The following is a 15,870-nucleotide window of genomic DNA, read 5'->3' on the forward strand; positions in this document are numbered from 1 at the left end:
ATCCCCCTTATGTCCACTCCGACCGTAGGGCCTGGTTGAGGAAGTAGAATTCCCGTGTGGGCGGCTAAAGAGTGTGCACCTCCAGCTCTGGATTCCATGATTGGATGTGAGCGTGGGAGGAGATGCCGGTGGGGTGACACTTGGGGGAGGTTGATGTGGCGGAATGATCCGCCCCTCTGGCTCGTCATCGTCACCCCGCCTCTTAGGGCCACCCTTCAGCCAGGCTCACGATGGGAGTTGGGCGGGAGAGCGAAAAGAGGTGCATAATTAATAAGCTGACCTCGTTTGGTCAGAGGTGAATGAAGCACACCTGATGGGGATAATGCTTCATCACCGCTGTCTTTAAAACCCAGTGCACACCTCTTCTTGGGGAGCCGGCTTCAAATATCCATGTGTGCACACACTGGCATCCTCGCACGCCCAGGACCAAAGCTGGGAGGGATCGGACCAGCGGACGCGCTACCGGACCCGTTCTTCGGACCCCCGGGTGCCGTAATGAGTCGCCGGGGGTGAACAGCTCACGTTGCCGCCGACAGGCTAGATGCCGGGCCGCCTTCCCCTCACGCTTGCCTCAGGCCTGGGAAGACAGGCCATCAGTGATGCCGCCGCCCCAAGCGCCGTGGACTTTGGAGGGGAGCGTGAGCGGCTGACTGACCCAGCCCGTGCCTGGGCTTTCCTGTGGACACTACCCCGCCCCTTTCACGGAGCCCTGTTCACCGCGAGGATGCCAGATTCCCCCTTTTATTATGAACACTATTCCCCCCTGGACACCTTGTTTCCCCTTTTGGACATTTTTATGTTTATTATTGTTTCCAATATATGCCTCTCTGAGGCTTGACGCCACACCCACTGTCTGTCTCTTGCTCACCCTGCCCCAGGGTATACAGCCTTTAAATAAACTAAGCAAAATTGCTACTGAATATTGATCTCAGAAATGTGTGAGCAGTTGATTTCATACAGTATTTCACGATTTCTATGAATTAGAGATCGGACCACAGAACAATAGGGCTGCGTTCCATTTCACTTTTAACATCCACTTGCTAACTCCCCTAAGCACTTCCCCTTGGGGGAATCCCCGCTGCCATTTTGGATGTCCGTTCCACTTCGTTCAGTGAGCGAGGTAAGTTTCTGTTGACAGACCCTCAACTCCTCGATTTTGACCGAGGGAGCGAGCCTACACTGATGTACGCTTCAGGCAGCTCCATATCCCACAATGCAACTCGATTGTGACGTGATGGCAGATTGCACTTCATAAACCCCACCCCCACACAGCTCTAATGTATGATGGAAGTGAAGTTAGGTCAATTAAGCAGTTTAAAAAGTTATATTGAGATTTAACTGCATAATACTTGTAGCTACCTTAAACTGTTTATCACACAGTTATAGCCTATGTGTTCATTGTTATATTAACATTTTCATTTGTGTAAATCTTGATTAATCCTTTCTAACAATTCATTCTAATGAAAAAAATCAATAAATAAACATACAAGATTTATACATAAGCCTCTGAAATCAATCTCCGAAAACATGGTTTTCTCAAGTGCAAAAATCACTAAATAATTCCACATATTGACATCAGCCTTCAACATGCTCCAAGTGATCAAGGGTTAATGGTGTTCCAGTTAAACCCACTGCACGTCTTCCGCCAGTAGGCTAGTGGACACTCGCACAACGTAAGCAGTGACGTACATCCGAGTCCATGAGACGGAGTGAAGTTTGTGAGAGAAGGGGATACAAATTTGAAATGGAACGCAGCCAAGAAGCTCTACTCGAGTCTGTATGTGGGGGCATGAAACATAATGAACTTGAAAAGTTTCTGAGCAAGTATACTTGTGAAATGGAGCCGGAATATTTGAAATGTGTCAAACAAATATGGTGTCGGTGCATAAAAGAAATAGAATAGACTGACAAACAAGCAAAGGTGCCAACATTTGCAGGCCAATTTAAGCCTGACTGAATGTATGGCTCCAGATGGCAATAACTGTATTTAAATGTATTATTATTATTATTATTACCATAAGCCTATGAGCCCATTATTATAACTCATATTTTTTAATACCCTGCAGTTAGTTCACCCTCCGCCTATGGCCTGTAAGAATATTCTGATGTTCTGTACAGGTGAAATTCCTTAACATCAGACATTTTATTTACTAGTCTGTAAAAAAGCCTGGACAGGCAGGTCTTTTGGTTGGTTTTAGAAGGTTTTTGTGGCTCTTGTCAGCTCAGCTGGTCATATTTCAAAACAGTTTATTAAGAATTGATAGCATCCATCTGTGCTATATTTTAGTCTCTCATAATTCTTGTGTAATGTTTAGTAAAGTCAGTTAATGAAAAAGTGTGTTGTACAGGTGCATCTCAATAAATTAGAATGTCGTGGAAAAGTTCATTTATTTCAGTAATTCAACTCAAATTGTGAAACTCGTGTATTAAATAAATTCAATGCACACAGACTGAAGTAGTTTAAGTCTTTGGTTCTTTTAATTGTGATGATTTTGGCTCACATTTAACAAAAACCCACCAATTCACTATCTCAAAAAATTAGAATATGGTGACATGCCAATCAGCTAATCAACTCAAAACACCTGCAAAGTGTTTTCCTGAGCCTTCAAAATGGTCTCTCAGTTTGGTTCACTAGGCTACACAATCATGGGGAAGACTGCTGATCTGACAGTTGTCCAGAAGACAATAAATGACACCCTTCACAAGGAGGGTAAGCCACAAACATCCATTGGCAAAGAAGCTGGCTGTTCACAGAGTGCTGTATCCAAGCATGTTAACAGAAAGTTGAGTGGAAGGAAAAAGTGTGGAAGAAAAAGATGAACAACAACCGAGAGAACCGCAGCCTTATAAGGATTGTCAAGCAAAATCGATTCAAGAATTTGGGTGAACTTCACAAGGAATGGACTGAGGCTGGGGTCAAGGCATCAAGAGCCACCACACACAGACGTGTCAAGGAATTTGGCTACAGTTGTCGTATTCCTCTTGTTAAGCCACTCCTGAACCACAGACAACGTCAGAGGCGTCTTACCTGGGCTAAGGAGAAGAAGAACTGGACTGTTGCCCAGTGGTCCTAAGTCCTCTTTTCAGATGAGAGCAAGTTTTGTATTTCATTTGGAAACCAAGGTCCTAGAGTCTGGAGGAAGGGTGGAGAAGCTCATAGCCCAAGTTGCTTGAAGTCCAGTGTTAAGTTTCCACAGTCTGTGATGATTTGGGGTGCAATGTCATCTGCTGGTGTTGGTCCATTGTATTTTTTGAAAACCAAAGTCACTGCACCCGTTTACCAAGAAATTTTGGAGCACTTCATGCTTCCTTCTGCTGACCAGCTTTTTAAAGATGCTGATTTCATTTTCCAGCAGGATTTGGCACCTGCCCACACTGCCAAAAGCACCAAAAGTTGGTTAAATGACCATGGTGTTGGTGTGCTTGACTGGCCAGCAAACTCACCAGACCTGAACCCCATAAAGAATCTTTTTGTTAAATGTGAGCCAAAATCATCACAATTAAAAGAACCAAAGACTTAAACTACTTCAGTCTGTGTGCATTGAATTTATTTAATACACGAGTTTCACAATTTGAGTTGAATTACTGAAATAAATGAACTTTTCCACGACATTCTAATTTATTGAGATGCACCTGTATATACTGGAAAATCAGAAAATAGATTTCTGTTGAAGAATGCTGTTGCATTCAAACTGGAGTGTTAATGTAGATCTAAACATCAGAAGACAACATGAATCAAAGGTAGATGAGGTCAGTCAGTTCAGGTGAGTCATAGGCTATCCTTAAAATGGGGTCTTTCTAAAGTTAACACTCAGCTCTTTCAGAGTGCTAAGATTTATATTGCCAAACAGTTTTACAATAGCATGCTAAAAGACTTCTGATAGCCTTAGTCTTTTACCACTGAAGCCACTAAAGCCACTAGTAAATATTAATGGCTTCAGTGGTAAAAGACCAATCACAGCCTGTTTCATTTGCATAGTAGCTAAGTTAAGGCAATTAAAAGTGTGTAACAATTTTTACTCTCCATAAAGGATATTTTCTAAATCTCAGTCCAAAGGGAACTTTTTTCTTTCTAGTAATCCATGTCACTGTGATATCACATCTCAGCAGACCGACAGCAGGAATCACAGCCATGTGTGTACATGTGTGAGGATTGTTTTAATCGGACTGCATGTCATTTGAGGTTCAGCACTCCACCCCAATTGCTTTTAGTTCTTGACTGTGGATTATATGAGTGCAGATTGAGGAGGGGCCAAAGAATAGGGAAACAGACTCAAAAGATCATGTCGTCTCCAGACCTTCCTCTCTAATATGAAGAGCAGATTTCTCCAGTTCTCGTCCAGATGTGCACAGCCTGATCTCATGAAAATTACGTGACTATAGCAGCGACATTTTTGCAAAATATAAATTTGCAGTCACTGCTGTTCCGAGGTGAAATGTCCACTGAGTGGCATTAAAAGCAAGTGAAATTTTCTCCCAAAGGGATGAGATTTTTAAGGGTCATGCTCTATTGATTTTTAAATCAACAAAACCTACATCTCTACCCTAAACCTTAAACTTAACCCTAACTGATAGTGTCATAAAAATCAAATGAGAGTTGAAAAATGCAATTGCTAAAGCAACCACGTCATTTTGTGGTGTTTGACACTTTCGGCTCACATGCTCACAAATAAATGTCACTGTTGTTTTAGTGCCTATAGTGTTAATTGCCTTAAGACATGTTCAGAGTCCAGATCATCTTTGTTCTTTATTTTGAATGTACTTTTTTCCATTGATTCATTGTTTTGTCCAATGCTTGTTTTAAAGAAGTCTTTTGGCCAATTACATCAAGTGATTCCAAACCAGGAATATGCACAACCCAGGGGGTACTGAAAGTTATAGTTCACCCAAAAATGAAAATTCTGTCATTATTTACTCCTCGTCATGGTGTTCCAAAACCTTATGACTCTCTTTCTTCTGTGGATCACAAAATGAGATGGTAGGCAGAATGACCAACATTGTCCGAAAGTTCCAGTACCTGAGGATCGAGCACATAATGCCGACTCACTGACAAGCGCCATCTCCCATCAGACATTTTTGCATCAGCTCTGGCGTTTTTACATTCCCTTGTGTTGCAATTGGAAGCCCGTCGTGTCAGCAGCGTGGGAGATCCTGGTTTGCATCGGTAAGCACAGACCGATTTTAGCTCAAGAAAAGCCAAAGTGTTTTCAGTTTCACTGTGAGATCAATCAGTCTAGACTCTAGAATCTAGGACAGTCTAGGACACCATTCACTTTCATTGTATTGAAAATTGTATGGTGACTGAGGATGTCAGTCCTTCTGCCTAACATACTCTTTTTGTGTTCCACAGAAGAAAGAAGGTCATACAAGTTCAGGACAACAATGACGACGTAATTTTCATTTTTGGGTGAACTATCTTTTGAAAATTACATAAAAATTATTGCAATGCTATTGAAGAGCAAATGTAAATCTAGAACACGCATTACCTGGATTATCTCTCCAGGATTCCCATCCTGAAGATGGCATAACAGATTCTCTAATGTGCCTTACACAAGATTTTCCAGACTCTTAAGGTGGTCGCACACCAGACGAGAAGCACCACGCTGCGTTGCAGCTAGGACACGGCACAGGTATCAAACACGAGGCACACCGATGCGGTTCAGGTTGCAGACAGTACACACAAAAGTTACCAAGGTTTTCCCTTGTTCAAGAATGAAGAATGCTGAAGAACGAAGTAAATAATCTATGTCCTTTGATAATGATTTAGGTTGAATTTAATGGAAAATATGGGAGTTGCGCTCTGTTGAATGGCAGAAATTTTAGTAGCCTCCAGAGTCGTAGCTGGGCGCTGCCGACAGACGCTGAGTGGCGGCGGCAGTGTGCGTACCTTCATTGAAAACAGTTGTTTTGAATTTTAGAACGCGCCATGTCGTCTGCCAGACGTGTCCGGTGTCGACACCCTTCAGAGCCACTAAACTGAAATCAGCACGCAAACATTTCAGCAGCTGGTCATAAAATGTTGCCAAATTGTTTCAGAAAATGCACAGAAACTTTCAAAATTGGTTAGAATTTTTCACATTTATAGAATTCAATGTGCACATTTTGGAAACCAGCACAGATTCTTGGAACCGCTGTCGTTCAATCAGAGCTGAGGATGCAAAATTCAATATTATAAAACAGATATTTCCTCATTTAAACTTGGATTGGATAAGCCACATTTTTAAGTGTTTGAAGCCAAATTATAAATGTAGATTCTTGTATTCCTGTTTTTTCCTTGCATATTAGCGACAAACATGCAGTCATTGTGTCACAGAAGATTTTCCACTGAGGTAAAAGTAATTTGAAGATTGTAGATGGTAAGCGAGGGGCAGAAAGTCGTTCTTGCATTTTTGCAACCTAAATCTTGTATTAAGTTACTGGCTCTTGGAGGGTAACTCTGTTTTGTTTACTTGCCAAAGCCAATTTTTACTCCCATTTGATGCTAAATATGGGATCCTGATTGGCTATATGTTTGTGGCTGCAGTTTGTCTCCTGTCAAAAATAGCACAGACTTTCCTCCCCACAATGACTCAACAAAAACCTACACGCAATCTCCACCCATCCTCCCCCATACACAGAAATACTTTTACAATTCCATTGTTTAAACTCCATCTATACTTCTCCATGTTTCTCTAAAAGTGAAATTACAATCAGTGCAGTGTTAATCGTTTAACAATTTCACATTAATCCTGTCTTAATCCTGTTACCTTTCTAGTGAAGGTGCCAGTTTACCTGAATTCATCTGATATCATTAAGCAGGGACTAAGAACTAAATGTTTTTCATTTCGGTTAGTTCTGAGCAAAAACTGTATTTTTTCATTCCAGTTCAAAAGTTCCGCAGCCTCTTTTCCAAATGGTTTCCGGTTAGAACAAAATAAAAGAACGGTTAATAACGTTATTTTTAAAATGACAGTACTCTGCACTAAGGGGTGGGTGAAACACCAATTGCAGCATTGCCAGATCTCACAAGAAAAACAAGCAATTGGTCTGGAAAAACAAGCTTAAAAATAAGCCACTTACCTCAAAATAAACAAAACAAATTGTGATTTATCACAATAGAAATCATAACAAGCATACAGTTAATTAACAGTTAAATATAATCTTAATTACAGATCTGCTTCTCAGTCAAAACCCAGCAGCATCAAATCTGTATTAATGCATCATATCTAACAATAATTCAGTGAAGACTTAAAACAACTGAAAAAAAGTACTTTTTACATCTAATAATGTTTTCCTTGTATCTGAATTAGCTATGCATGTATATGTTGAAATTATACATAGTTGTTAAAAAGGTCTTCATTCACAGAATACAACATCCAAAATAGACAATTAGGCAAAGAAATGTGTGATGCAGCAGTTTCCTTCAGGTTCAAAGCTTATGTTTCATTTTTTCTGCCAACAGGAAGTGGTGTAGTTCCAAAAATATACTGCCTTTGGCCTTTGGTTTCATGAAAAAAATTATAGTAACAAATATGAAATTATAACTGTTATAACTGGTTTCCAGCATTTAAAAATAACGTTTTCACTCTGGAACAATTGAAATGTTCCGGTTTTCGGTTACGTTCTGCTAAAAATGTTGTTTGTTTTTGATTTTTGTTTTCATTCCTTGAACCATTTTAAGTCCCTGACATTAAGTGCTGATACATTCAGAATGTTGTTGTGGCTCTGGCTACAGCTGTAGCATCACAGTTATGCTTAAACAATATTGTTGAGAAAAAAACATTTTCAGACATAATGTATCAATCAGTAAGAGTTAAGTACTATCGAAAGGGTCCCTCAGTTTGTAAAAACAAGCAAAAATCATTTTTTACATTGGAAGTCTATGTGGCAAAGCACTGTAAAATACAGCATAACCTCAAGACTTAAACATTATATATGTTTAAACATGAGAATAGTGTGATAAAATTGCTTACTAACCCTATCTGTACAAAGTTATGTCCAATATTTCATCTCCTATGTAAAGCCAGTAAACCTAGTAACTTTTACTTGATGTTTCAGACTGATCACACTTTGGCGACAGTAGGTCTAAAGTTCTTCTGCTGAAATCGATCTGTACTTACCGAAATTGGAACCACTGCCCCCAGTGGTCAAAGCTGGAAGTGTTGGTGAACGTATGGGCATGTGTGAGCTCCAGTTTCCAGGTGAAATGTCCACAGAGTGGTGCCAAAAATGAGTTGTAAAGTGGGTTGTATTTTTAGTTGTAAGTGATGAAATACAGTCAACACAAATGCATATTTTATTGACCATACTCCCAAACCCTAATCCTAAACATCAGGGGAGTAAAAATGTAATCTTAGATGGCAAATTCAACTTTTGAATCATGCTTATTATTGTTTATGTGAACGTGATTACTTCCTGGTTTCCATGGGACCATTACCCATGTCTCTGAGGATGCTATGATGATCAGTAGCGCCACTGGAAAAAGTAAACTCACTTGAATTGATGCAAAAATGTCTGTAGGGGGATAACACTTGTCAATGACTCAGCTGAATGGGGTTGATTTCAGGGTACATTCGGTAGCAACATGTTGATTTCACGTGTGATCAGAGGCGGACTGGCCATTGAGAGAACCGGGACTTTTCCCTGTGGACCGGCTTTGAAATGGGGTTGCAATATGCCAAAGTGGGCTACGATATGATGAAGGGGGCCGCGAAATGGTGCCGCAGTATTCGGAAGGGGGTCACGATACGCAGAAGGGGACAGAAAAACACATCCCAACCCCCCCCCCACTAAATCGATGATTTATACAACTTTAAATGGTTTAACTAAAAATGTAAACCTTTCAGAATGCCTTGCCCAAGAGACTTCCATTGAAAGTTAATTTCTGTAATTGCAATTTTTGTTTGCCACATGCTGTCAAAAGAGCTTGTTTTAAACCCAGAATATTTCTTTAAAACATCAAATCTCTATTCTTGAGATCTGATTTGACGTTCCCTCACATCTCACAATATGTGATTACACCCACATCTCATACACCATATATAGTCTCTGAAACTCACTGACATTTGAAGGAGAAATTCAGCATTAGTGCTGAGCTGAGAGGTTATGGACCACAGAATACAAGATCCAAGTTCCACACTAACCTCATGCTATGCAAATTAAGGGGTATAACAGGTATGTATATGCAGGTTCCTCAGATAATAGTTGCTTATTTAACAACATTGGCTTTTTTAGCTTGGTTATTATGCCTTGATTGCTTGCTCTCTCGACAAAGAGCATAACAGATAATCGTCTATGTAGGACAATATTCTTATCCCGTTTCATAACAGGGATAGAGCCGCTTCCACAGATTTGCTGAAAACCCTCGGGGCTAAAGAAAGCCCGAATGGAATAGTTTGAAACTCGTAAGCTGTGCCTCGATATGCAAACCTGAGAAATTTCCTGTGAGACGGGAAAATGTCTATGTGAAAATATGCGTTTGACTGATCGATCATCACGAACCAATCATTCGGGCGGATCGATCGACAATGTATTTTGTGTGTCAACATTCTGAATGAATACTTTTGTAGGTGCTTGTTTAACACACAAAGATCCAAAATAGGGTGGAGAGATATGCTCCTTTTTTTGGAATCACAAATTAACAGAAGCAAAAACCCTACTCTGATCACCCGTTTGTATAACAGAGTTTCGATTTCGGCCTTCAGGACATGAGCCGTCTCTCCCTCATCCACCGAAACTACCACTCCGTTGAATCTGGGTGGTTTCATGGTGAATTGTAGCCTGTATCCCAGTGAAACCATAGTTATAACCCACGGATGAACTGCACATGCACATGCATGGCAATTGTCTATGCAGGCCGAAAGAGGCCCCCTGTACACTTCCGCCCTGCTGGCGTCGCACAGTGAAGACGTCATCACTGTCACCGGATAGGCATTTCTTTGTGTTTTTTGGAACATATCGCCCTCGGCTGTTCGCCTGGCTGCGATAGTGCATCTTTTATTCTTATGTTTTCCGAACTCAGGGAGCATATCGCCCTTAATGCCGATAATGCATTCTTTATTATCAATTCCCCTGAAATGAACTTGAGGAGAACTTACTGAGAGGGTCCTTATAGAACTTAAAATGAGGGGGCTGGATTCCCACCTCCTTCTCTTTGCTGGCGGAGAGAGAGGGCAGGGGAACACAAGCATGTCAGGTCGCACTCTTCTTTTTCCGATCCTTGGGGTGAGGTGGGCGGTTCCTAGCCACCACGGCCGCAAACGAATGTTTTCCCCATGGTCCCAAGCCATCCACTCTTGGTCGTCGACTGACTTGTTACCTGCCGTGAGCAGGTCTTTGACTTCTAGTCCCCACTGGCCTCACTCTCTCTGCCACCGCGGATGCTGCAAAGCCCTGCCGAGCTGGCTGAGAGGGTGGTCATGGTGCTTGCTGGCATGGTAAACAAAGGTTACAGGTCTCATCCTCCTGTTTGCTGAGGGTGCTGGTTTCCCTCATTTTCTAAAGAGCCGGCCCGATCAGACCCTTAGTGGGGTTGTAAGCTGCGTCCATGACTTCCGCTTTCTGAGCGTCACCCAAGCCTGACAGGTTTAGCCATAACATTGTCTCACCTGACACGGCCAAGCCCATTACATGACCACAGCCCTGTACTGCGCCCTGGGAAAAGCGCAGAATTAAATCTTTCACCAAACAATTTTCATCCCAGAGTACAAGGTTCGGCACGCCAGTGTCTAGTTGTCGCCCCATATCCTCCAAAATCTCTGCCTGGTGTGCTGACAGTAAAGTCACTGCATTCAGCGAGCACACTGATTACACCACGTATTTATACATCCTCTGATAGATCGACGCAGTCAGCCGTTCCATATTACTTGGCAGCGGAATCTGAGAGGAAGCAGAAATAGAGTGCCGGTTTGGGTGTAGATGATATGCCATTGAAGACTCTACTGCTGGTGGTCCAGTCAACCCCAGCTCTCCCATCCCCTGAATCTTCAACTTAGAATATCCCTTGGCAGGGAACTTGCTCTTAAAGGGGCTAGACCAATGGCAGGACACCTCCTTCATGCAAGCCAGCATGGCGGGCAGGGGTTGTCTCATGGTGGGTTGAGCAGGCAGTAACCTTTTTTCCATCGTAAAGGTCTCTCTCTGCTCCTTTGGCATCCTGGGCTGCAGGCCAAGCTAAACCCAACTTCGCCGTGGCTCATTTACACACCTCATGCAGGCCACTGTCCACCTGAGAGACCGAGTTGGCCATGCTAGGGGGTTTAGACTGTTGGGCAGGGAAGGGGGAATTGTCCTCCTCCTCTTCCAATTCTAAATCGAGGAGGTCAGAGTTAGCATCGTCCTCTGCGTCCTCTTCACCTAGCTCTTTCTCCTCCTGTGTGAGGAGCCCTTCAAACAGTGGAGGCATGTCCGGGGATTCGGCTTCCATCATGTCCGCCCAGCTCGTAGTAGCTCGTGTTTGATGGTCAGTAGCCATATATTTTGCAGTAGCTCCAGACAAACATGGGTCCTGTTGGTTAGCCACCGCCACTCTCAGCCTTCTATTAAAAATTTTCCCTGGCATTGATGCACAGTGGACACATGTCTGTGGGTCCACGAGCGACGTTTGAGCGTACTTTGCGCCCATACACATGATACACATAGGGTGAGGGTCCCTGCCCGTGATGGTAGCTCCACATGATGATGGACACGGGCGGGATGCAACCTCTCTGCTCTTCGACTCATTCCCTTTGGCGGGGGTGATGACCATCGACATAATGGCTGAAGAGTGAAGTTATAATCCCAAGACTCATCACAACACGTTAGCCTGTTAGTGTTAAAGGCTCGCCTTGATGCGTAAAGCCTGTAGTTGACTTGATGCCAAAATGTTCCTACCGTCGTAATTTAATACGAGATAGGCTGAAGAGAATAGCTCGCCTTGATGCGGACACTATCCTAAATTTTAGCTGAGCGAACAGCTAAAAAACTCAACTTTAAAAAGATGTCACTCAACACAATCCAGTCCAACCGACCTCGCGTTCGGTGACAGATTCCAATGACGGTCCGTCTGTTGAACAGTTAAGTGAAATCAGCGGAAAATCCAGATGTGCTGAGAGAGCTTGCTGTAGTTCCTCATGGGAAGAAAGTACGAATGACTTCTGTAGGTTTTGACCTAGGAGATATATGTGGGGCGGAGCCTAGTCACAGGTCGACCTGGCTGTCAAGAACAGACGTGGTGTCATAGGAGCTTCCGTAGTGGTCACGCCCAAAGCGATTCCCATAGTGAAACACTGAGTGAAGTTAGAAAATGAACAGTCATGCTTTGATAGTCTTTACCTTAAGGTGTGATACACATACTGTATGTCATGTTGAGTTCCTTGAACTACTACTTCCTGTGGCTTTGACGAGTTCCTCTACTGTTGGTCGGTTAACTGACATGAAACTACACCTGCTTATCTGGTTCGATTGATGGCACACCCATGGATCGTTCATGCATATTTAACAAACCCCTAACCCTAAGTATTAATTTTGGGCTACAGACATGAATGACACCTAAAATCGTGCTACTTGTTGAGGATATGCGTTCTTTTTAGATCAGGCTTACAATTTTCACCCAGAAATCCCTTAGACTTGCATTAAAGGAGGACCCAAGCCATATCTAGAGGCCAGAATATGGTCTCAAAGTAGCACGTTACTACACCTTCATTGTTGCAAAATAATTTTAACGTGGCTCCTTGTTATTATTGCAGCAGTTTCCTGATAAAATGAACACTAGAGGCGCTGCAACAATGACATTTATACTCAATAAATTTTTGCAACAACAACTTTTATTCTCTCATCACTTTTTACACAAATCATGAGTAAAACGATAACTTTGGTTGTTTGGGAGAATATATAACGCACTTTTGGCGCCACACAGTGGACATTTCTCCTTGGAACTATGTGTAAAGGTCCATGTGATGTCATTTTCCAAATGACATATGTCACCACAGTAACAGAATTTTCATGAGATCAGGCTGTCTAGAAACCACTCAGGACAACTTAGCAACCGCATAGCAACGCCATGGCATCCTAGTGTAACGGTAGCCAGCTGGTACGTGCTGTGCAGTGTGTAAACTTCACTCCCCTGGCCTCAAGAGGAGCACTAACAATCAATTCTAGAGGCTGTAGCCTTTAGCCTCTTTGTTAGCGTGCCTGCCTCCTATGCCAGTGATGCTGGTTCTAATCCCATTTGGAGCAGGTCAAGCAGGACTGGTTACATTATCAGCAATTTAGTGTTGTTGATGTGTGTTCACTTAGCCTAAATCTTTTTCCTTTGTATATATACTTTTATGATCTTTTGATAGATTTATGTAAAAGGTGTCTGAATTCCTAAAAATTACACGTGTCAAATCTGATTTTTAATACACTCTGGCCACACGCTGTCGTTTTCCTGCCAGTTTTAATCCTAGCAGAGATGAGCGCTGCACTCACTGCAATCTTGCACTTTCATATGAACACATAGCTTACAAAGTACAGAACCTGCTTGCCGATTGGCCAATGAGTCACTGCAATTCCAGCCCCCTGAGGGTCTTATGTTTCAGTCATAGATGAGTGTTGAACTGTACAGTTTAAGAAACAGATGACAAATGCTTTGTTTTGGCAAGGCACCAAGCCCTATGTTTGATAAAACGGTTCAGGAAACCCTTTGACTGAAATATGCCCTTTCGTTCCAAGCTTTGTGTATTGCTCCGGGTGTGTGTGTGTTAGGGGATTCGAGTGGATTTTCAGTGACCAATAAAGGCTTAGCGACAGGCCGCAGTGGCCAACTGATTACACATAGTGCATATCATAGGACATCCTTAAAGAATTGGAGAAGTTAATGTGTGTGTGTATTTGTGTGTATTTATGTATGTATTAACCTTGACAGCTTCAATGAGTTCCAATTAGGCTCATAAGCTATAAAAGACCTTATTTTATCTCTGTGTCCTGTCTATATTAAAGGAACATTTCACGTGAAAATGAACAATCTGTCATCATGTGCTTGTCGTTAAAAAACGGCATGACTTTATTTTTTCTTTTGGACACAAAAAGAGAAACTTTGAAGAAAGTCCTGGCCGCTCTTTGCTATGCAATTTCAGTGAATGGTGACTGGAGCTTTCAAGTTTCAAAAAGGAAACAAGATCATCATAAAAGTGGTCCATACAGTTTGTGTGCTATCATGTCTTTTTAATCCATATGATTGCTTAGGATGAGCAAGAGATTGAAAATTAAGTCATTATTGACTGAAAATAATGGCATCAGCCCTAGCTCTAATTGGCGCGATCATGAGAATTTTTATGACCAAATTTACACATGGTATTAAGATGTGTTTCGGGTGATCCGATCACATGTGGTAAGCACTAAATACAGGTCTAAATGGGGTTCTAAAACATTTTGTGATTGGATCACAAAAACCTCAAATAAAGATAGTCAAAAACACATATGACCACATCGCATTTGATGTGTAAATGCTAATCCATCCTGATGCATCCAGGACAACAGCAAAGCACCACCCCTCACCTGTCAATCAACTACTGCGCTAAAACAAGAGTTTAAAATTGCCGGTTACGAGCAGAAAACTTAAAAAAGTGGATACATACACAAGCACGAGAACTTCACAGATCTTTTTCAGATCTTTGTCTAACATAAACATGCACAGACACAATCTGACTCATTTGAAGCTCCTTTAAAATAGGTAATCCACTAAAAATAACAAAGAATTCTGCTTGAAATGTTGTGTTTGCATCTGGGAGAAACAGTGCAGTGATTTTTTTCCCTCTTTATTTGTCTTTTATGAATTTTTTGCGCTTTAATGTCATGCAGTAACACACTGACATAGTGACTGATGTATGTTGCCATGAATCAGAGACCCTCCCCTTGAAATCCGATCACAAGTGTTCACAGGAAACGCATTTAAGTGAACAGGTGTATACAGCGATGTGTTTCACCTGACCACATGTGATCGTATCACCCGAGACGCATCTTAATACCAGCTGTAAACGGGGTCTATGACTTGAATCTTTTCAATGAATCTAGTTGATCCAGTTCACTAAACCAGTAGGAATGATTTGTTCTTGAATTGAACTGATCCCATTCTCAAGTTCAACTCACTGACTCAACAGTACGGCCATGACGGTTCTTAAGTTTCCAGCTCACTAGAGGGGAATATTGTAAGTGAATAAGCCAAATTTTGGTCTGTTTCTCATCCAAAGCTATTATATGGCTTGAGATGACTTGGAATATCACAAAAGAGTTGTATGGTTTACTTTTATGATAATTTTGTATCCTTTTTGAAACATGATAGCTCCAGTCACCATTCATTGCAATTGCATGGAAAACAGTGACCAGTACATTCTTCAAAATTTCTCCTTTTGTGTTCCAAGGCAGAAAGAGAGTCATACAGGTTTGGAATGACATTAAAATGATCTGTTCCTTTCCAAAATAATCAACCACTAACTGTATTTTTTCTTTCTTTAATGTTTTGTTTTTTTTTCCCAGTGGGGCATTTTCAGAGGTGGTCCTGGCTCAAGAGAAGACCACAGGAGCGATGTATGCAGTGAAATGCATCCCAAAAAAAGCACTGAGAGGAAAAGAGAGTGGAATAGAAAATGAGATTGCAGTGCTGAGGAAGTACGTTTTCAAAAAGCAACTGAAAAACCTAAAATAGCCAACATGCATTAGGGCAGACCGAGGCAATTGTAACACAATTTCCTCAGTCGCATTCTGAAGAAACACACATGCTCAGAGTTCCCCCTCTGCCTGAGAAAAAGAATGAATGATAATGCGCAATGAACTTCATGAAGTATCTAGCTGAAGACTGTTCTTGACATCCGATGATCAATATATTTTAGTAAAGGGGTTTAACCCTTTTTAAATTATTATAAACTATTAGAC

At 41.8% G+C, this 15,870-nt stretch overlaps 1 protein-coding gene across 4 annotated transcripts in view; it reads left to right on the plus strand.

Moving 5' to 3' along the window:
* The window catches only part of LOC127437687 (calcium/calmodulin-dependent protein kinase type 1D-like), a 30,863-nt gene that overhangs the window by 2,569 nt on the left and 12,424 nt on the right, over positions 1-15,870 (plus strand). For 2 of the 4 annotated variants that reach the window (XM_051692757.1, XM_051692758.1), the window contains exon 2: positions 15,475-15,606. In XM_051692757.1, coding sequence (XP_051548717.1) covers positions 15,475-15,606 — 132 coding nt within the window. Of the gene's footprint in view, positions 1-8,053; positions 8,181-15,290; positions 15,380-15,474; positions 15,607-15,870 lie in introns of those variants that run through there. The other 2 variants (XM_051692759.1, XM_051692760.1) reach the window with 2 other exon arrangements.

The sequence above is a fragment of the Myxocyprinus asiaticus genome, chromosome 48 (genome assembly GCF_019703515.2).
Source record: "Myxocyprinus asiaticus isolate MX2 ecotype Aquarium Trade chromosome 48, UBuf_Myxa_2, whole genome shotgun sequence".
NCBI classification, from domain to species: Eukaryota; Metazoa; Chordata; class Actinopteri; order Cypriniformes; family Catostomidae; genus Myxocyprinus; species Myxocyprinus asiaticus.